At 41.9% G+C, this 23,472-nt stretch overlaps 1 protein-coding gene across 2 annotated transcripts in view; it reads left to right on the forward strand.

Moving 5' to 3' along the window:
• PRRT4 (proline rich transmembrane protein 4) overlaps positions 1-23,090 on the forward strand; it is a 41,223-nt gene extending 18,133 nt beyond the window's left edge. For both annotated transcript variants that reach the window (XM_088468861.1, XM_088468863.1), the window contains exon 3: positions 20,922-23,090. In XM_088468861.1, coding sequence (XP_088324987.1) covers positions 20,922-22,840 — 1,919 coding nt within the window. In that variant the 3' untranslated portion in view covers positions 22,841-23,090. The remainder of the gene's footprint in view (positions 1-20,921) is intronic.
• Positions 23,091-23,472: the final 382 nt, after the last annotated feature.

Below are 23,472 nucleotides of genomic sequence, written 5' to 3' on the forward strand. Positions count from 1 at the left end.
AAATCAGAGATGATAGATTCTCTGTCTTTACCATGGAATTTAGTAACATTTTTGCTGTTTTGTTCCTGACAGTTATACACATATAGCGTTTACGCTAGGCTGTTTTAGCGGGGCGCGGCGCCCTGCCCTCCTTCTGAAGGGCAAAAAGCCTGCGGGTGCCATCTTCACCCGCGGGTGCGGAAATATGCGGTGATCCGGTCACCGCCGGAGAATAGACGCCGGGCGCATGCACCCGATATCTATTCTCCCTGTTGGCAGCACTTGGGGGCTGCCCGGCGTGTCCGTAAGTGCCGGGCATGCCCCCAAGAGTGACGAAAAGGGGACGTGTCTTATAGACACGCCCCATTTTCAATGGCCACGCCCCCTTTTCGGGCACGCACACGTCGGTGCCCTCTCTAGCTCTGGCGCCCTGCCTGCCGCCGGAGCTAGAGTGAACACTACACATATGGCATGTGCTGCAACGATGAAAGCCTTTCGTCATAATAGGGATATTGGTATTGTTGTCCAGTGCACTTCTGACTAATTTTGTTTTTCAGGTTGTCTGCTTTCTTGTAAATTTAAACTGGGTTCAGCTGGGAGTGAAGAGGAAAGAATGGATTTTTTTTTTTTTTTTAATATATGCCAATGGCATTTAAGTATTTTTTCTATTTTAGTATGATGGGTACAATATTTGGCAATCGGTGCCCATTTTTTTAGTCTTAGTATTTTTATTCAATTGTGAAGTAAGGAGAGTGTGTATGTTCAGATTTTCTTTTTTTTTTTTTTTATCTTGTTTGGGTCATATTTATTTATTACCAGTTATTTATATAGCGCATACATATTCCGCAGCGGTGTACAGAGAATATTTGGCAGTTCACATCAGTCCCTGCCCCAGATTACATTCTATATTCCATATCACATGCTCACACACATACACACTAGGGTTAGTTTTGATGGGAGCCAAATGAACCTACCAGTATATTTTTGAGGTGTGGGTGGAAACCGGAGTGCCCAGAGGAAACCCACACAAGCACAGGGAGAATATACAAACTCCGCACAGTTAGGGCCGTGGTGGGAATCGAACCCACAACCTCAGTGCTGTGGGGCAGTAATGCTAATCATAACACTGTCTGTGCTGCGATGCTCTTGCTAAGAAGTTGTTCTTCATCACTTCCATTTATTCTGTGCAGATTTATCACTGCAGGTCTCTTTTATCCTTAAAAACAGACTTGGTAGACCTCCGAGCCATCTGTGGAGTTGCTCACTTTCTTTATTGAAGTAGCTATTAGTGTCCCTCAGTTTTTTAGTTTCTAAATGGCCATTGTCAATAAACATAGTTAAATCCAAAAAGTTTATTTCAGTATTGCAGATATTAAAGGTGTTTTAATATTGAAGGAATTGTTGAGAGATGAACAGAAGAGATTAAAACCGTCAAGAGTTCCCTTTAAAAAAAAAAATAATAATAACCTATATAACTGTGTCATGATACCAGGCTAGTTTCCCCCCCCCCTCCCCCCCCCTTCTCCCTGATGCTTGACTATGTCAATTCTTGTACTTCTCCCAATTAGTGAGAAACAAATTGGTATAGCTGGCGGCAAACCTGGTGCCGATGGCAGTCCCAGTGCATTGTATGTAATAGTCACTGTTGAAAACAAATTTGTTATTGAGAATGAATTGATGCCATCTTTGAGAAAATTTACCCTTTTAACATCCAAAAATCATGATGTTGCTTCAAGTTCTTTTTTTTGTGGTCGATGATAGTATAGAGTGTTGTAATGTTGGCTGAGATAAGAAACCGATCATCTTCCCAGGAAATGTTCCTAAGTTTAATGTATAGGTGGTATCTCTCAAATAGGATCTGGTTATAGTCATTATAGGTTGTAAATGGTGATCTGTATACACAGAAAGGTAACTGATAAAGCTGTTGGTGCCAGTGATAATAGGCAAACCAGGGAAATTGGATTTGTTTTTATAGACCTTTGGTTGGATGTTGATTGTAGATGTCATGGTATTAGGGATTTCCAGGAATTATATTTCTTTCAAAATGGCATTCTTTAAAAAATTATCTTCTAATAGTTTGGAGAAATGATTTCTAATTCTGGAAGTGGGATCATTCCTAAATTTATTATAAGTATCACTTTGTAGTTGCCTATATGTTCCTATTGTGTCCTATCCAAAATGACAATACTAACTTGTTTGATAATTATGTTCTTGTCCTCCTTTCTTATATATTTTATCTGGTTAATCTGATCCAAATCCTCTAAAACCAGATTAGTAAAACTTTCGATAAAAAGCGGATTTCTTCTTAACAGGTTGTGAAACTAGATCTAAAAAACTTTCAAGGTGATTTTTCTGATGTTTTTTGCATAACTATAAAAGTTTTAAAAGGATGCAAATAGGTTCAAATTTTAGACCTTTGTAGAACACTCTCCTCTAAGGGAGTGAGAGTTCTAGTAGTAAGGTTAAAATCTTGCATGGTTGTGGATCTACAGGTTCATCTGGACGGACATCATTTTATTTTTATTTTTTCTTTCATCTTTTTTTCTTTGGATTACCCTCTCTTTTCCCTCTTCTTGTTTTTTGCATTAATTTCTCCAATTGGTTCTCCTTCTCTCTATAAAAGAGCCCTTGAGGTTTTGGCATCTTCTTCCAAAGGTTCAATTGTATTGGAAGTGGTAATTCTTGGTTGGAAACAGTGCCTGAATGGTTCCTCAGTGGTTTGTTGGGGGTGGTCTATTCTGTTTGATGTTGTTGTCTATAAAAGGTTTTTCAAAACTATGGTAACGTGGACTTAGATGGCAATTCGGGGCGGTCTACCTGTATGCATCTGCTTTGTTTGGACCCCAACAGAATCTTAAGTTAGACATTTAGAGCACATCTGGAGGTACTCTTCATGCTCACCCATGCTGACTTGATTGGTAGAATTGGTATGGGTCATTTAGTTCTATTGTGGTTTTTTAATGCCATATGCCTTAGTTTTATGCTCCTTTTACCTTTGCTCTTATGAGCTCATGTTACAACCTGTAATAAAATATCCAATGTTATCATTGATAAGGCACCATTGTGGTTTGTTTTCTTGTTTTTTCTAGATTTGATTTACACCATTTGCTTTCTCCGTGAGGAGAACATTCTCCAGGGAAATATACATCTTTCTAATACTCAGCGCCCAGGTCCAATACTATTTTTTTACTTTATTAGTGGTTTAAGGTCTCTGTGATTTAAGCAAATTTTATGGGGTAATTTCTTAAAAAACTCTGCCCCCAGCATCTTCAACCCTCACAATGGATTACTCTGCCTGAGGGCATCCTAGATTTTATGTCTGGAGACTACAAGGGATCCTGGGATCTGGGCCTGAAGGCCATGTGGCCCCTGTTAAGAAGAAGATTGTGTTCTGGGGTGTAGGGTGAAGATATGCAATACCTTTTGATGCGCAAATTGTTTTTTCTGCATGAATCTCCTGATCTTCGTGGTGCTCCAGATGAGTGAGGAAATATTACTGTAGATGCTAAAATTCATCGAAGTAGTAGTTAATCATGTCATCTAACTTCGACTTGAGATGATCCATTCTATCCCCAATTTCTCATATTCCAGATTTAAGTGAGCTAGTTGCTTTTTGGACTTCATTGAATATTGACATTTGCTTGACTTCGTCAAGAACACCTAGCAAGTCATTGCAAATCAGAAGAGAGATTCATAATGTTTTTAAACGTATGACATTCCCTTTTCAGATACAGCATGCTCCCCAACCAAACTATTACATGTGATGGATATTACAGCTCTTAGAAAGTATTATGGGAGCATACCAACACAATTCCCCCCCCCCCCTCTAAATGTAAAATGCAAACCCCTGCTGAAATGAAACAAACTGGGAGATTACCAATGGCAGGGCTTTCCCCAGCTATTATGTGGAGAGCGGTGGTGACCTATTAGGATTTAGAAACCAATAACACCGTTTTGTTTTTGAAACATTTGGCTGCTGAATGAAAAGGAGACAGCATTTCTTCAAGGCGTTCTGCTAGTATAGTAAGTAACTAGTATGAGGTCACTGTAGTGTTGCCACAGTAGAGGAAAAGTCGAATAATAGTACAGACAAGACTGTATCAAGCCTATAACATTGCTCATAGCCAGAGGTATAATATATGCTATAAGTAAACTGGAAAAAGATGATGACAATATAGTGAAGCTGAATCGCTGTGCCAAATCCTTACAGATAAGTGAACACACACCAAATAATTTATAAATATATAATAAATAATATCTGAGACAGGTATCACAATCTTCATAAGTAGGACTCCTCGGTAGAAAAAGATAATAAATAAGATACATCAGGTTTTATTGCTAAATAATGTTTTATTAATACAAGTTAAAGGAAATGTACATATAATATATGAGAAAACTGTTTGTCTGAAGGCTGACCATATTCCCAGCATTCTGCAGAAATTCTTTATCAGTCCCTTTAATATGTGTGAAGACCTTTCTTAGAGGCTTGGCAAAGCCGGTTAAAGGTAAGGAGGGGGATTCCCTCCCCAACTAATAATATGGAGAAAAGAGGGTGGAATTCTTTGTTGTGTCATGAAACTCATTCACAACATAAATTATCAGAACTAATTTTTACAATTTTTTAACCTATAGCAACCACTTCTCCCATACAATGCTATGTGCATATTGGTTCATGGGTGTCCATAGATATTAAACTCAAAGTTGTGAGGTGCAGTTTCAAAGAATATAGTTACTAGGAATGACTAAGCAGCCAGAACAACTCCAAATTACCACTGGAGGGATGCATTAGATGCCAAGCCACAAGCATAAACCATCCTAATATATTGATTGCTTGCAACTTAAAAGACAGCACATTACACCTCCTCCGCCATGCAGTGGAGAGGCAATGCAGCCTATTGGTATAAATCACAGCCCCTGGGAGTCCGTGGCCATCGCTCCACTGGTGCCTCTCATTGTCAGACTGGAGCATCTGAAATGTTTGGGGAGATGAGTCGGCTCTTGCCCATTCCCCTCTTCCCCCACCCCCCCTCTTACCTCCTGTTCAGACGTCTATGCCCTTATACCAGTAATACAATTCGTCAGTATAGAGAAAGCTACTAATGAGACAATGCAACAGGTAGAAGTTGGTAGTATGTAGCAAGCAGTCGGGAAAGCAGACTTGTGGTCAATGCTAAAAACTGTTTGCTATAACACAAATGATGCCTCAAAAGAGTGGATTGGCTGGCTTCAGTAGCGCTTGAAGATGACATCTCCAAGCATCCATTCTAACGCCGGAAAACCATCCAATGTGAATGGCTGGACCCAAAAATAACCCGAGTCAGTACCCGAAACAGTGCATGTTTTCCAGGTCTTGAGAATCACGAGTGAAATAATTAGCTCCACTTGTGGATCTTATAAAATGTGGGGGGAGGAACAGGTGCACACTATAAGAACTACAGGTCTCAGCATGGTAGCACCTATTATCATGTTTAATATTAGGATGTGCAGCCCAGCCCCTCCTTTTTCCGATCTTATAAAATGTGTCAGTGAGCAATGAATACACCTATGCCCCTGCTGGGTGACCTGGAAAACATGGACTGAGGACAGAGTTTGAGAACCACTGGTCTAGGGTATACTGTCTAAATGTAAGTTGATTAATTAGATGTAGAGAAATTACATTTTTCATCTTCACCTCCCAGGAAGACATGGACCTGTGATAAAAAATTTTGGCATGACTGGCCCTTCTGTAACACTTGTTTTAATTTGTGGCGCTAAAATAAAAATTCATAGTAACTTAAGTTTAGGACCTTATATTCTGTATGAGTGTTATGATGACATGTATGGCTTTAAACCTTATGATTAGTCATTATCTCCCCTATATGGTTATTATGGCACTAGGCGTACTGGGATGCGGGTCAGGGCCTCTTGGAATAGTTGTGGTGACGGGAACATTAGTGAAGCTAGATGGCCGTAATCTACTAATCCTATAGGATTGATGATGACTACACCTGCCGTCATCATCAAAACAACTTGTACCAAACCATTTGGTTGAGCACAGACACCGGCACCTCTGTCCAGTGGAGCAGCAACGTGTTTTTTGCTTAATCCTCGGCCCCGTACGTGGACCCAGGGGGGCTTAATAATCAGTAGTTAACTATCACAACTGATCGGAGATGGCAGAAGCAGTTACCTGCACAGATATAGGTAACTACGGCCGCCGGTCACAATCCCGACGCCGGAATGCCGGCTAGGGATTTATGACAGGCATCTAGATACCGACGCCTGTTATAATCTCGATGCCGGAATGCAGAACGGCGCGGGCCTGAATGAGGTAAGTACGAGTGCCCGTCCTCTTAGCCGCAGGGGGGGGGGGTTTAGGTTTAGGGGGCGGAGAGGGGAGGGTTAGCTGTACTTGCCTCCACTGTCGGGATTTCCTCCCTTCGGCCATACAGCCGTCGGCAATACAATCCCATTCCGGTAACAACAGTTTGTAGATATACAAGGTGCACAAATGCAAGATCCTCAGAGTAGAAAACAATTTAGTAGAACACAGGTGCAGGTTCACACCAGGCAGGGTACCAATAATCTATGTAGTACAGAATAAGATATCTGGTTTGCACAATGCAGGTATAACTGGATAGCATCGTAAAATATCAGGATTGCACAAGACAAAACAGCAGGATAGCACACTACCGTTTACAGGATTGCACAGGGCACTTTAGCAAAATTTCCCAGCATGATTTCAGGACTGCACAAAACAGATTAGCTGAATTACATAGTAGGATCTCAGGGCTGCACAGTGCAGGTTTTATCAGGATAACACAGCAGGATTTCAAGATTGCACAGTCCAGGTTTTAGCTGAGTAACCCAGCAAGATAACGGGATAGCATAACAGGATTCCTATGAAGCATAGAGGAACTAGGAGCCAAGAAGATGCAGTCTTCAGGTTAACAATCCTAATGTCAACAGATATATCGACATTGTTAAAATTTTGACAGGCAACATGTCAACATCCTCAAAATGTCAACATATGCAATGCAGACATTCTCAAAATGTTGACATTAGGGTTGGGTACTAGGAGAGAAGTATGGATAGGGGGGACTGTTCTCACCAAATGCTTGTTCATCAGATGACTCCACCAGATCTGCTCTTCACTTGACCGCCAGAACCTGGAAGCCACCGTTGCTGTCAGGACCTGGCAAGATGGCACTAGGGATGGTTTGTAGTCATTCTATCATGTTGACATTATGAATGTCGGCCTACTATACCGCACACTGAGCCAAGGTACTAAACCCTCCAGGAGAGAAATTGTACTGGCAACTATTTGTCAGCACTAGATGAACTCAATAGGGCGCCCTGGCTGCTAATTTGCCCGGTCAGTCATGTTGTTGACAGCTGCCTGCTCAGGATTGGCCAGACATCTGAATGTTGTCACTCCAACATGGCGGTGCCCATGGACTGGCGGCAGACAGAAGTTGAACAGGTTAGGATGATAGGAGTCTGGAGGGTAGGGGGGAGGAAGTCTACAAAAATCTACACAGTGCCTCCTCCTGTCTTAAATTTGCCCTGGTCAGCTACCAGAGAATAGTTCTATTTTAGTTCTAGCCAACATACTGCATGTGTGGTTAAATTGTCAAACTAGGGGGTCTGATTTAGGAGTCAGCCATTAGACTTCGCTCTGTCATATATTCACTATAATGAGGGGAGCATGTGGTTAAAATCAAGTAAAATGGAGCTCAGTATTGGGAAGTAGGTTAGTAGGTGGGAGGAAGATCAGTTAATCACAAAGCTTTTATTTTGTGTCTGGCTGATCACTCAGCTCTCTATGGTAGAGAGGAGATGAATATTTATTGTCACTTGTCATTTGATGCTGTTAGCTGACAGGGTGGTCTGGAAAGAAAACAGGCTGTCTGATTAAATCAAGGTTATTTTATTATTTTCTGTATCCAGCCAACTGTGCAGAGTAGCAGGATATGTGTGCTTGTTTAAGCTTACGTGTGAATCTTTTCCATATCCCATAGAGGCAATAATTTCTCTATCAAATACACTGAGCTCACAAGTTTTGGAGGAGAACAACCTCTCATAATACTTATAGAGACCAATAACTATAAGACACCACTATGAGGTTTATTTGATACATCCAATATTTGACCCCATTATTTTTGTTCCCTGCTGTTTTTAATGCTTTCTCATTGTTCAAAACGTTTGAAAATCACAATAAATAAATATATAATTTTTTTGAAAGGAAACAGAAGGAGATAAGTACTAATAATGTATTTATGTAAACTGCTGCACTATAACAATGGGTAATAAGCATATTATGAATGCATTGGGGATCCGTTCTAAAGATCCACAGTAAAAAGGTAGACAATGTCTAGATATACACCAGAATGTTAGACAGTCAAAGGTCAAAAGGGACAAAAGGTTGACATGTACAAATGGTTGATACAGGACTTTATTTTATTTTTTTTAAGGTTAGGCGCTTACCCCAACAGTTAGGGTTAGGCACCAGGAGGGGAACGTTAGGCACTTACCGGAGGGTTAGGCATGAAGAGACTGTTCGGATCAGGCAACTACCCCAATGGTTAGGATTAGGCACCAAGGGGAGGCTTAGGGTGAAGATTAGGGTACAAAAAAATCAGGTTGACCATTTGTACCTGTCGACCTTCTTACATGTCCACATTTAGTGTGTCGACCATTTCTCTGTCGACCTATTGACTGTCTAACATCTGGTGACTATCTAGACCAGGGGTTCCCAACCACGGTCCTCAAGGCACACTAACAGTCCAGGTTTTAAGGATAGCCATACTTGAGCACAAGCAACTTAATTTGTACATCTGTTATTTTGATTAAACCATCTGTGCTTTAGCATGGATATCACCAAAACCAGGACTGTTAGTGTGACTTGAGGACCGAGGTTGGGAATCACTGATCTAGACATTGGGCCCAATTCAATTCAACATGAATTGAATAGCGCCGGGAGGGAGCCTTAAACATGGTGTTTAGCCTTAAACTTGTTTCCGTGGCGCTAAGGGTAGAAGACAGCATCGCGCCAGGAGTTTTGTCGGATTTCTGCTCGCACCCCAGGAGGGATGCGAGAAGAAATCCTTAGTCAGGGTTAACGGCGCACTGAATTGAATAGCTCTGGGAGCTCCCTCCCGGCGCTATTCAATTTGCGTTGAATTGAATCGAGCCCATTGTCTACCTTTTTACTGTAGATCTTTTCAATCCACACCCAATACGTTGCACATAGGGCCTGATTCGGAGTTGTACGCTAATGCTTCCACAGATGCGATTTTCGTAGCTGTGGATGTGCGAATATATGCTAATGCAGCAGTAGCAGGGACTTGTACCAAGACGCCCACCTGAGTCATCGCAGCTGTCCAATTATTTGCAGCATAGGACACAGATCATACAAACATTGTCTACTTGAGTGAATCTGTGGTCACTCAGAATGGCTGATCCTGTTACCTGCGTACATGATCTCAGATGCAGGATGTGACACGCTCCCAAAATGGTCTATACACTACTGCGTTTTTACCACTCCCAAACACTCCTTGCCTGTCAATCACACTGCGAAAATAGACTTACAACATGTGACTACAGTAATGTACCTCGACACATGCGCAGTGCGACTCAGACCCGTGCAGTGGAAAAAAAACAAAAAACATTCCAGTTGTGAAAACATCAGCATTCTGTACAACTCTGAATCAGGCCCATAGTCTTTTGTTCAATCAGAAACCACATTTCATGTATAAATAAATATAATTTAGCCACTTGCCTGGCATGGCCGCACCCTTTGAGACCACACTAGGCTGTCCGTTATCTGATCTGGTCGCCAACAATGTGACCAGTCAGATAAAGTCTGGGTGGCTGCAGGAAGAGAATCTAACCACAGCTGCTGCTCTCAGAGGGACTTTCCAGGTCCCCCTGCTTGCCGCACCCTCCCCCAGTGTCTACCATGCTGCTGCCGATTGGTCAGCAGCTGCTCAGCGGCTGCAGAGATTAATAACCGCTGAGAAAAAGTTAATTTACACCCCCCCCCTTCCCTCCCCATCCACTTAGTGTGTACCTGGTGGCTGAAGCCTCTGGAAAAGGAATGTCTCTATGTTCCGATGGTGGCGACCCGATGTTTGATAAGCCAACTGTTTTATAAACCTAATAATAAACTGTTTTAATGAAATCATTTTGGATAATTTGAAATACATGTTCTTCACCTAATTCACTCATAAAAAAACAACAATTTCTGAGCGTTTTTAGAAGAAAAAAAGTCTGTTTAGTGGTTAATGCATATATTCCAACATGGCCCATTTCACCCAGGAAATAATGTTCTGCTAATGGTAATTTTAGAGTATCGGCCAACCCAGATTTACAGTATATATAGAGATCATTTTATATAGGAGCAATGCAAAATCGCTCTGCTCCATTGCGATGTGCATTGTAATCCCATACATACAGTACACATTGCTCAATTTGTACATTTTAGTACATACACCTATGGGGCTGCAAACTAACCTTGTAGAGCACCATTGCCAGCGTTCAAACGCCTTCACAACAGCGCTGGTGTCTCCTGTGTCTCACTCTTAGATTAATTGACCCCATAAAGTCTTATTCCTAACTGCGCTAAGTAATATTACTTAAAAAATGTAAGAGTTTTTATTGAATGTTGTTATCCTGCAATAACATTGAAATTACAATTAGTAGCTGATTCACCCTGCGAGCTTTCTATTCAGCCCTTCTATACAGCGCTAACCATGCAATACCGCTCCAGGATCAGGTAGTGTTGGTATGGGGTACCTTTTGGGAGGGCAGTGGGAGCATATTGAATGCTCCATGATTAGATAGCCAGCATCGTATTGCAAGTGCTGTGGCCATATATAATATACCAATATTGGTTACTACATGCCTGAGATATAAATATGGAGGCCAACCAGTAGTGGTCTCTTCTAATTATAAATTCGGAACCTCTGCTGAGTTGAAACAGACTGGCTGGGTGTTTTAGGTGCGCGGTTACCTAGAAGGGCCTTTCCCAAGTGCTGATGTGGAGAATGGAGTGTATGGAAGAGTGTTCCATGGGGGTAAAAGTCAGATGGTGGAATTCACCCCTACTGGAACCATATGGCTGCTGAATTAAAAGGAGACAACACTTCTTTTAGGCATTCAGCCGGTACAATAAGTTGGGAGGGGGGGGGTAACTGGGGTGTTGCCAAGGCTAGAAAACAAGACAAAGCACAGTAAAGTCGGGACAAGTTTCACACTCATAAGATTTCTTAAGCACAACATATATGATGGCGCTATATATTAGATATATATTAGATATTAATAAATTGCTTATCGCCAGAGCTTTAATAAAAGCTATATCTAGCATATTCATTATTCTTTACTATACTAAATTAAATAATAAACTAGGGATGAATGGTTTGGTTCCACTGAAAGCACCCAAACTTTTGGGTTCCGAGTCAAAATGAGTCCTGGTTCGGAATTACTTTTGGGTTTCGAGTAGAACAGAGTCCTGACTCGGGTCTTCTCGAAAGTTTGCAACTTGGATCTAAAAACCGGATCTCGCGTGTTTTGGATTGTATGCAAGAAGATAAGTATTTATTGTCTCCGAACGGTTACATTACATTCTCCTAAAACTCAACACTTTTCTGTTAGCAACTATTTTATATTTTTTTTAGTTTGCAATAGCCCCGGGAAATCCAGTAGCCCTGTTGACATTTCGTGTGCACCATCCAGAGTGACTTTCTTTCTAATTCAGATTGGTTTCCGTTCCCCCTCCACTCTACATAAACCGCCCTCACTAAGGTCTCCAAGTACCTTCTTACTGCCAAAGTTAATGTTCACTTCTCTTTTCTCATCCTCCTTGATCTATCTGCTGCCTTTGACACTGTGAATTGCCCGCTCCCCCTTCAATGTCTTCACTTTATTGGTCTCCATGACTCTGTCCCAGTGGCGTAACTAGGGCATGGCAGCCAGGGCTCGTGCCCTGGGTGCCATGGGACAGCCGCCGGCCACAGTATAGGCCCACCCTAGTCAGCCAGTGTAGTGCAGACTGCAGTGACTGTGCGTCTGCACTACACAGTTACACACACATCGCTGCCAGTGACCACGCCCCTTGTGGTATGTGACCACGCCTTTGGCATGCGCACATAGCGGGAGGGGGACTCCATTTTTCAACTGGCCCTGGGCTCCAAATACCCTAGTTACGCCACTGCTCTGTCCTCTCATGGTTCACCTTGCTGGCCATTCCTTTTCTGTCTCTACCTCTAACACCACCTGCTACTCACTTCTACTACCTGTTGGCTCTCCCCAAGACTTTGTTCTTGGTATCCTCCTCTTTTCTCTTTACACCTACTCCTTTTGGTAAACTCATCAGTTCCTTTAGTCTCCAATACCACCTTTACGTTAACAATGCTCAAATTGACTTCTCTTCCACTGATCTCTCACTCAGGACCTGATTCAGACCCGGTCGCTAAGTTGCGCTCGCTCGGAGCGATTTTCGCCCATCTGCGCATGCGTATAATTCTCAGTGCCCGTGCGCAAGCCAGTCATGATCTGGTTTTGGTTGCTCGTAAGCCGCTTTCAGGTCGCTACTTTGAGTGACAGTGCCGTGTGTGGGTGGTAATTGGAAGGTGCATTTGAACGGGGGAGTGGATGTCCGCACGCAGGTGTGTCAGGCCGCCAAAACGCTGTTTAAAGAGCGTTCATAATTAGCAAAGTAGTGTCATTGTACACGTCACCTGCATGTATTTCAGCCAGCACTGATCGCTGTGCTTGCGGCGGGTTAAGACAACCTCAAGGGCTGCGAGCAGCTCCGCTGGCTCACGATGGTCCCGATTAATCATACATTTCCCGGAGATGACGTGTGTTGAGAGTGGCAAGGGGGCGTCATTAGACACTTTGCCATAGCTCGCTACAACATAGTGGGTGTCCTTACGCGACGCAGTGCGAGCACTTCATTTAAATATCCGGCCCCTTATTGCCAGTGAGCGGCCGCAACTTGCAAGCGGGTCTGAATGAGCTCCTCAGTCCTCACTCGGTTATCTACTTGCCTGTCGACTATCTCAAAATGTTGCAGCATTTGCTCAAGTTTAACCTATCCAACACTGAACTTATCGTCTTTATTTCTACCAGGGCCCCCTCCTCTCCCTCTCTTTAACAATTGATAACCTCTCCCTCCTGGTTGTCAAAGTTCACTGCCTGGGTGTCATTTTTGACTCATCTGTGTACTTCACCCTGCTCTGTCTATCCATCCACCTCCACAACATCTCTAAGATTAGTACCTCTCTCACCCATGATGCCACTAACACTCTGATCCCCACGGGATCCGGTCTAAAGATCTACAGTAAAAAGGTAGACAATGTCTAGATAGACACCAGATGTTAGACAGGCAAGAGGTCGACAGGGACAAAAGGTCAAAACACTAAAGGTGGACCTGTAAGAAGGTCGATCTGTACAAATAGTCAACAGGGTCAAAAGGCACTTACCGGAGGGTTAGGCACTTACCCAAACGTTTAGGCATCAGGAGGGAAGGTTAGGCACTAGAAGGGACAGTTAGGGCCCGACACCTACCTCGACAGTTGGGGTTAGGCACCAAGGGGAGGGTTAAGGTGAATATTAGGGTCATAAAAAAAAGTCAACCGTTTTCATGTCGACGATATGCATGTCGACCATTTGTACCTGTCGACTTTTTGTCCCTGTCTAACATCTGGTGTCTATCTAGACCTCGTCTACCTCTTTACTATAGATCTTTCAATCCACATCCATCCCCACTACAATCCATCATGAACCCTGATGCACATCTCATTTTCCTGTTTAACTGCTCTATGTCTGCCTGCCCTCTCTGCAACCTTCTCCACAGGCTCTGTTTCCCTATCCACATTCAGTTTAAACTCCTAACCCTCATATACAGAGCTCTTAATATCTCTGCGTCCTCCTACATCTCTGTCCACACTCCTGCCCATCCACTCTGCTTTTCCTCTCTCTGTCGCCTCTACTCCACCCTGGCCACCTCATCTCATGTCCATCTCCAAGATTTCTCCCAATCTGCCCCCCTTACTCTGGAACTCAATTCCACACCAAGTGAGACTTTCTGCCCATCTTCAGAACACCTATTTTCACCACTAGCCTACCATCCCTCCCTAAATATCCACTCTTCTCTCTTCCCATGACCTTTTCTACTCCCCATTTCACCCTCCTCTCGTTCACCAATCCCCTTAGCATGTAAGTTCTACGGGCTTGGTCCTTCATCCTCTTGTTCATCTACCACACTATCCTTGCTTCCAGTGCTCTTTGTCCCCTTTAGCAACTCCTTAATTGTCCTGCTTGTCCTTAATTGAGCAGAGTCTCATTGAGAGTTGAACTGCCTACCGCTCCTTGTGATTCACCATCTCCTGCCTGTCTCTATATAATTATATATTAACCGTTTCTTATATAGCGCAGCATTCCATTGTGCTTTACAAATGGAAACATTAATAGAACAACACTGGGTAGTGTGACAGTGTAGCCAGGAAGGAACCTTTACCTTAATTAAGACCACCTAAGGTATAAAAACCTAGTTAGATGAGTTAAGGTGGGTACACACCTGACAGATATCTGCAGATCGAATGATCTGCAGATGATGGTCGTTCATACACACTGAACGGCCATCATGTGTCTTGCTGCGGCATCCCGGCGACCAGGGGTCGTGTCCCGGCAGGCAAGGGGCATGTCCCGCCCCCCTCCTCTCAGCTGCCACTGTGTGTGTACGGGCAGTCTATATGTCTGCAGACATATCTGTCCATCGGCTTTGCAGCACAGCCAATGCGATATGTCGGTGAACGCTGACGTTCACCAATATATCGTTGGTACACGCTGCCCGACGGGCAGCAGATACATTGGCCGATCAATTGATCAGCCAAAGTATCTGTCAGTGTGTACCCAGCTTTAGTCAGTGGAAATGTGAGGGAGAGGTTGTACCTTCAGCATCTCTCTCTATGCAGGACAATCTGACTGCTGTGAATACTATGCTCATTTGAACTGCTGTCTCATGTAAGCTGATTTATTGATCCTGAACTATTTGCCTTATGTAAGAAGCCATTACACTTGCTCTGCCTTTTCAACTCTGGAGTAAAAAGCTTACTTGTTTGCAACACCTCAGTCTCCCATTGGTTGTCTGAACTCACCCGCTACAGGTAGTAACAGACAGAGATAAAAGGTAAGATGGCCCTGTTCGCAAGTTTACAAATCATAGTGAGTCTCCTAACCGCCGCTCAATCTGCGTCCTACCGCATCCCTGAAAACGACTGCAGCATGTCAATCATGTTGTGGCTTGGGGGAGACTCGGTGGGTTTGCATACAACTCTGAATCTGGCCAAATGTCTGTACTTTTAAAATTTTTCTGGTAAGGACATGTAGTGTGTGTATATAAAACACCACAACCTAATCAGAGTTTGAATGCTGGATCAGACCGTGTATCAGTGTATTCTGAAGCTGGGTACACACTGGAGCAATGTTGTTCCAATTTGGCCAAATTGGGCATATCGCTCGGTGTGTATGCCCGATTTATATGCTCCTGCGGTCGCATGCGATATATCATACGGTCGACCGTGCTGCATGGCCAACCTGACTATATCGCATGCGGCACCGTGTATATTGATGAAGGATGGAATGAGTGATCGTTCCATCCTTCATTACATTGCTGTAGTGTGTACTAGCAACCATGCATTGTCCATGTAGTCCCTGGACATCAACGTGATTACTGGTCGCTCAAGTGTGTTCCCGGCATAACTCTGCCGAAAAAAGCTTAAATGGCTTTAGCAAGACATTTACTATCCTCCTAGATAATTCCACAGACAACACAAGCTTGCAGTTACACATTTTTCAAACTTACAATATTCTGCCATGTGCCTTCCATATAACTAGACCTTTGCAATGGACAGAATGGTTGGAGAAAAATGTGTTAACTTTGCTATTAGCCTTTCATAAATATTTGTACAGGTTTCTCACAATCAGACTAATGCTGCACATTCACTAGACGAGCTGAAAACGACTGCACGATTACGACATTGTAATCGTGCAGTCGTTTGTCAGTCTGTGATGAGCCTGCACTGAACATATAGTCGTTCAGTGATGGCTCATCAGTCATCTGCAAACATGCTCAACCTGACGTTATCGTCAGGTTGACCAGCTTGTTTGCACGATGATAGATGTCAGAAACGACCAGCGCGCGCGCATCGCTGCTCGTTTCCGACATAAATGTGCACGATTTGCAAACGATTGCGTGATAACTACGTTGTTATCGTGCAAACGCTTGCAAATATCGCTATGTGGATGGGCACCTTAACAACCATGCTCTCTCTGAAGGTATCCGGTCAGAAGGTTGAAATTCAGAATGTCGTCAGGTTCTGAATGTCAGCAGTCAGAATGTGGACATGGACTTTAGGTTGACAACCAATATGTCAGCATTTAAAAAGGTCGACATGTTCATAATTTCATCGTTTAAATTTTTTGTTGATTTTTTTTGGGGGGGTTAGGTTTAGGATAAAATAAGCAAAGAGATATGTCGACATTCTGGTGTCAACATTTGAATGTTGACTAATTGTTGTTGACCTAAAGTCCATTTAGTCATTCTAGCTGTCTGCATTCAGAACCTGTCGATATTGTGAATGTTGACTTTTATACCACACCCCTCTGAATAGAAGATGCAGTACTTGCTATGTCTTGCCCTAAAAAGTGCTTCTCCCTATAACTGTAGACATGGCCACTCTTATGCCGCGTATCCACTACGCAATATTACTGAGCGATTGCACGATTATGACATCATAATCGTGCAATCGCTCATTAATCGGGCACAAATCGGGCAAAATAATGTCTGATACGACCAGCGATGCGCGCTCCCGCTGGTCGTTTCCTATATCAATCATCGCCCGAACATGCCGGTCAATCTGCCGATAACGACAGATTGCGCCGTGTTTGGGGATGAGGGAGGGTGCCTACACTGAACGACTGATCGTTCAGTGTAGGCACAGCACAGACTGTGAAACGACTGCACAATTACAATGTCGTAATCGTCCAATCGTTTCAGTCTGCCAGTGTCATCAATGGCCTTGCTCCCTTGCTCAATATATTCAATGTGGTTAAACATGCAGCAGATATGGGCGCTTCATGGCAGTGATTTTACTCTCTGCTGGTTGTCAGTGACCATATGTGGGTTTACAGTATTTGCTATATAGTGAAGGCAGGTCAGAAGAAGGATGGCTTGAAGGAGGACAATCTATTTAAGAATTGAGAAACCTCTTAATTGCTTTTATCACAAAAGCAAATAGTAAAACATTGATTCCATAGTAACAACATGTAGTTTATCTGTGATTCCAGGTCAATTAAAGAAAATGGAATTTAACACCACATTCCATCTGTCCACAATCATAATGTGACACACTGGGGAAAGTATTTTAGAGAGTTACCACAAAAGAGTGTGATGATAATTTGTACAGGAAAGGAGCCTAACTTTACATTGTCTATCTGGTATTTAGGACCAGCCACTATCTATAATGTAGAAGATTTCTACTGAGCCAGGAAATGGGAGTTGTCCTGTTTGTTTGTTTGTTCGTTAACAAAGGTTTTCTCAGGCTTGCTGGAAAAACAATTGAATTAGTGCATTTCTCTTTTATGTTGATGCATATTCCTGGAGATGGATAACAGCAATGCAATCTGTTACATTTTAGTCTCTTCAGTTAGAAGAAATAGGGCGGTGGATTCGGGTACAGTGTAAAAATACACTGGTATGACAAACTAACCATCTGGTACCAGTACCTTTTGTCACAGATGCTACCACACAGAAATAATTCATCTGAACACATTAAAAACTAAGGAACATTTTTTTTTCTTTGTCATTTTATTTCTCTGTTTGATAAATAATGTATTAAATGGATTTTTGTTGCAAATTTTGTCTACTTGGGGAAGAAACATCTTTATTTTACCGTATAAAAAAAAGAGCCGACAGGACTTTTAGTAGAAAATACAGGTTTTTCGCATGGGGAATCCAGACAATTCAGCCCTATTCTTCAGCACAAACACAGCAGTTTCAAATAAAATGTGTCAGAGAAGAAGGATTGTCAGGAAGACCCTCTGGGATTTTATTAATATTTGTTAGAACCTTTCCTGAATTGGGTTTTCCCTGTAGTCTTCATTAGTCAGAATGTTTGCTCAGGAAAATGGGGCTTTATCTCCAGAGCTAAACAACACAATCTTTCATTTGTTATTGAGAGCTGCAGCAGTGATAAGAGATAGCAGATGTGAAGACATTAACGTTAGGGAGCTAGGAGGAAAGATTAAAACTTTATAAAACAGTAAAAACTGTAAAAAATTGTATTGCACTTAAATACTGTTACCCCTTCTAGATATGAGTTCTGACGGTGTGATGGCTTTACATTGTCCACCACAGGGCAACTAATCTGTCAGTAACAATTTAAAGTAGGACGGTCATGTTCAAATTTAGAACTGACAATATTTATCTTCCCATTAGGCAGATCATATAAAATAACAGGATAAGTGGCAAGAAGTTCCTAACCATGTTTTACATTACATGGGACCTAAATGTAAGCATTGGTGTGTGAATTTTTAAAATGTGCTCCTAAAAGAGAGCGAAATCAGGCTATCAATGGTGTCCTGATTATAAAGGCACAAAAGGGAGTTGCCTTAAGTAAAAAAAAAAAAGTCAAAATAATTAACTAATTCTGTGTCTCTGTAATTTTTCCTTACCCATTGCCATCAAAAAGGCTGATGTCTGGAACTTCAACTCCTAACCACTCCACCCTTCCACTAAACCCAAAGACCACTTTCATTCAGTTGTAATTCTATATCCTAAGCTTCTTCCCATCTGCACCATATCTCTCCTTTGTGATGACTCTGTTGTCAAGCTTAATCCTTCATTATCTGCTCACTCACATGTACAGATTCTTGCATGTCTCCATGCTATCTGTGTTGGTATGTAATGACTATCCATGCACATTTTTGCTCTCCACTTCAGAAGGCTGCAAGCAGATATGCCAGTGGCTTGCGCCCAAACGGAGTAATAATTGTATTGCTCCATTGGGTGCCCATCACTGACAACAGCCGGTGCAATTGAGTTCCATATATCTGATTTAGTATTGGCAATGCATCTGTTAATATTAATTGTATTCCTATATGCCCTACTGTATCTATAAGATACAATACAGAATATGTGGTGAATCTGTGGCAAATATCCCAAACCTGTTTCACAGCAGCAAACTAGAAACCTTTTATAGATGCCGTGATTACCCAGCTCCACAAAAAATGTATCTTAATCTTCCACAATACATTCAATTTGGAGTCTGCCTAATGGCCCCCATACACAGTGCGATTCAAAGTTGGTAAGATGTGTTGTACGATTCTTCATACGATGTGGTCAAATGGTGTACGATTGATCATTACGATCATAGTATAAGATGCATAGAAGTGTATCACATTGTACTGAAAAGATCGTAGATCTCTCTGCAAAACCATCTAATCTGCGATCCAACTAGAGGACGGTGGGGACGCGCATCAGGGTCACAGAACACACAAAAAACACCTATTTTCATACGATTGGTCTGTACAATCTGTCGAAACTGTCCATTTCAGGTAAAAAAATCGTACCGTGTATGGGCACCATTAGTTACAGAGTAAATCTTTACCCACATTAAAATGTGTACCATTTCTTCTGTAATTTCTTGGCTTCTCCGAAGGGACATGTTCACGATGTATCTTGCAAGTCTTTCTGCTAGGAAGGGCAGTAGACTGAACGCTAAAAACATTTGCTCAGCAAAATGGCACTGTATGTGACAGCAGATGCTGCAATAAAATGCTTCAAAATCAGATACTGCTGGCAGGTCTCCACCACACCTGTAACCATTCCAAGCACTCACTAATGCAGTCCATACATCTATAGTATGGGAATCGGCAAAATACAACATGTTGTTAATCCCTGTCACGCCGATTCCGACCATTTTTTGGTCGGAATAGGTGAATCGGGATTGTCCAACATATTGTATGTCATCGATGCTCTGGGGAATTATTTTTAAATGATTTGTCTAATATAGGAAGGAATATTCTGTAGTCTAGCATTTTTATGTGCATTAATTTTGCATGCTGAATTTTTTTATGTGGCTACCTTTTACTTATCTAGAAGCCTTTAACTTTACAGATCACACATAGCCGTGGTGTGGTTAGACCTTTAGCTGTATATAGTCTATTTTCTTAGAAAGCCCTAAGTAAATGTTCTCTACCTAATCCTCACTAAATTAATAACAAAAAAAGCAAAACGAAGAAGGGCCCCTTTATCCATGAACCTCTTGCGAAAACACTTTTGTGGGCATAATTCTTCAGACCAGGAATTTCATTATTATAGGTAAAACACCCCTGGATAGTTGTACAGGTCGAGTCTCCCATATCCAAAATGCTTGGGACCAGGGGCATTGTGCATATTGGAATATTCCGTATTTTGGAATATTGGCATTCCATAATGAGATATCTTGGGAATGGGACCCAAATCTAAACACAGAATGCATTTATGTCTTATATACACCTTATACACACAGCCTGCAGGTAATTTTATACAATATTTTCAATAATTTTGTGGCTCAAAGTTTGTATACATACATGAAATTAATTTGTTTCATATACACCTTATACACACAGCCTGAAAGTAATTTTATACAATAGTTTTAATACTTTTGTGCTTTAAACAAAGTTTGTGTGTATTGAACCATCAAAAAACAAAAGTTTTACTTCCTCAGTCATGTTCAAAAAATTCTGTATTTCGGAATATTCCGTATTTCGGAATATTTGTATATGGGAGACTCAACCTGTATTGAGAACATTACTGTAAATATGTTGAAAGGTTAATGTATGGCAACTTTAACTTTTGGTCTCTATTCTTTTTATAATAATCCTGTATCTTATCTCACTTTTTTTTTTTTCAGATCCTGATTTTATTTCACATGGCTCAACCTTGCCAACAGATTTCTCTTCATGGGGCTGCCACCAGTCTACTTCTGAGAAATGTGACTTCAGCATGACAGAGAGGCCAACTACTCATGAAGTAGACCCCACTCTTAATGGATATGCGCCTCTTCTTTCTTCTCCTCCATTATTTATTACCCTGCATGCTGACTGGAATACATCTGTAGCTGACTGGGGTGTGGCCTGGGAGGCCTTGGTATATGGCTCTGTGGGCCTCTATGGATCAGTGGCTCTGCTGGCTCTACTGTCTGTTTTTTGTCTTGTGTTCAGATGCCCATCAGGTGGTTTCTATTTTTCAATATTACATCTACTATTAATATCTTTAGGCAGCAGTCGAGCCTTTACCCTTTTTTATGATGCATATGGCCACCGAGAACGTCTCCCAGTTTTCACTGCTTTGCTACTGCACGACCTGGCCTTCCCTTGTATGACCTCAAGTTTCAGTGTTGTCTTCCTATTGATGTATTCAACATGCCGCCTTCAGCATTCAACACCAAGCTTTCCACGGATCTGCATCTTCGCTTCAGCAGCTTTTCTTCACTTTATCACCACTGGAGGAGCAGTTGTAGTTGTTGACCTTTTACACCAGTTTCCCTTTCTTCTTCTGGTGTCCCGAGGAGCCTATGTGGTATTAACTATTCTCCTTTCTTTTTGTTTTTTCATCTTTTGTTGCATAGCAAGAACACAAAACACTCAAATTTATGACCTGAAGAGCTCTGCTCCTCCTGCAGAATATACCAGTGGATGCCCTTTCGCCAATTTAAAAGATTGGAGCCGAGCAACTTATGTTGTTCTGTTGTCTGCCTGCTTTGGTCTTCTGAATGCTGGTCTTCAGTTGTATGCAGTGCTCTATGCCATGGGCTATGGTGGGTCCATTGTGTTTGGGCCTTGGCCCTGGTGGGCATTCCAGTTAAGCTCAAGTCTTTGTGAAGTGGGCATCTGTCTACCCCTTGCACTTATAGGTGCCTACCCAATATTTTGTGCCAATGAAATTGGGAGGACAAACTGCTGGACACAGCTATTCCGCCTTTCCCCTGGCCATGTTACAATGAAGGCACCTATTTTACAGACCAATTCCCAGTGGGCTTCCTCCCAGCATGAGAAGTTGCTTATTTGTGACACCATTGCTAGGAGTGATTCAGAGTTCTTTCCATTGTACACCCTAGTAGAAAAACACTTAAGTCATGAAGAAGACCTGAGCTTAATTTACCACAGCAGCAAAAGCCTCGAGGTTCAAGGTTTAAGCCTTCACCCTGTTTCCAAAACACCATCATTTATCAGTGTCCAAATGGACAGTGACTCTACTGTTGATTTTCGGCCTCCATCTCCAATCAACCTGCGCCGCAGCATTGATGAAGCACTCTTCAGTGAAGCTCTGATACCCAAGAGTCTTTTCCATGGCACTACCTTGTCCAGTAGCCTGTCCCTCACCGTCAAAAGTGCCACACAGTTGGAAGACTGTGTATTTATAGAAAAGGCAGCTGACAGGGGGCTTTACCGAACTTCTTCCTGCATGGAGATTGAAACAGGTCTACCAACAATTCAACCTATACCGAGTACTAGCAGGCATGACACACCAACCTCCTCTTCTCCTGGGATATGGAGGGAAGAACAGAGTACAGCTAGTTCTATGTGTAAAATTTCACTGGATGGATCATCCCTGGTGCTTTGTTCCAGTCCTGAACATAATACATCATGCAATGAAGGAAAGCAGGAGCCTGGATGGAAATCAAAGGCAGCATATCACACACTGACTCCACCATCTCAGGAGTCATTGGATGTTACTGCACAACCAGGAAGTAGTTTGAGAGATGACTTGATAGATGTTTTTGGACCAATAGATGCTCTGAGTGTTTGCAGTGACACAATTGACTTGTAAATTACATTTAAGAGAGGGGGAATTACAAAGACATGAATAACTTAAGGACCTTGTTGCTGCTTGCTGGGAACTGTCAAAGAGATATCTCACATATGATGCACATATATTGGGCAGATGTGGCTATTGTTCATTTAACTATGGGAGTTTTATTGATGCTAGTAAAGGAATAGAAAATGTATTTAGATTGCACCCTACATATTTTATATATTTAATCATTAAAACCTTACATCTTTACTTTATAGAAGACTTTTTTTTTTTTTTATATCGTACTAAACTTATTGTAATGTTTCATAATTTCTTACTCTCCAAAGTGAAGATTTAAAAATATTTGTTTAGTTTCTTAAAGTGGATTACACCGCCGGTTCTTAAAGTGGATTATAAGTAAAAAGGAAAGATTAAAATGTCTTCCCAAATCCATCAAACCAAGGATACAGGTGTATTTATACCAAAGAATTATGAGACATTGTCATCATATTATTTTCACAGAACACAATTCTCAAAAGCTTTGATTTTAACACTCTGTGCAACAATTTCTTACGATATCAAAGGTACTGCAGTCACAGAATAAGGTAAATTTAGTACCTGTATGTCAAGATAGATTCCAAAGGGCTGGAGTTATGAGTTGACAAAAT

This window comes from Taudactylus pleione, unplaced genomic scaffold (assembly GCF_031769625.1).
Source record: "Taudactylus pleione unplaced genomic scaffold, aTauple2 ptg000086l, whole genome shotgun sequence".
Classification (NCBI taxonomy): domain Eukaryota; kingdom Metazoa; phylum Chordata; class Amphibia; order Anura; family Myobatrachidae; genus Taudactylus; species Taudactylus pleione.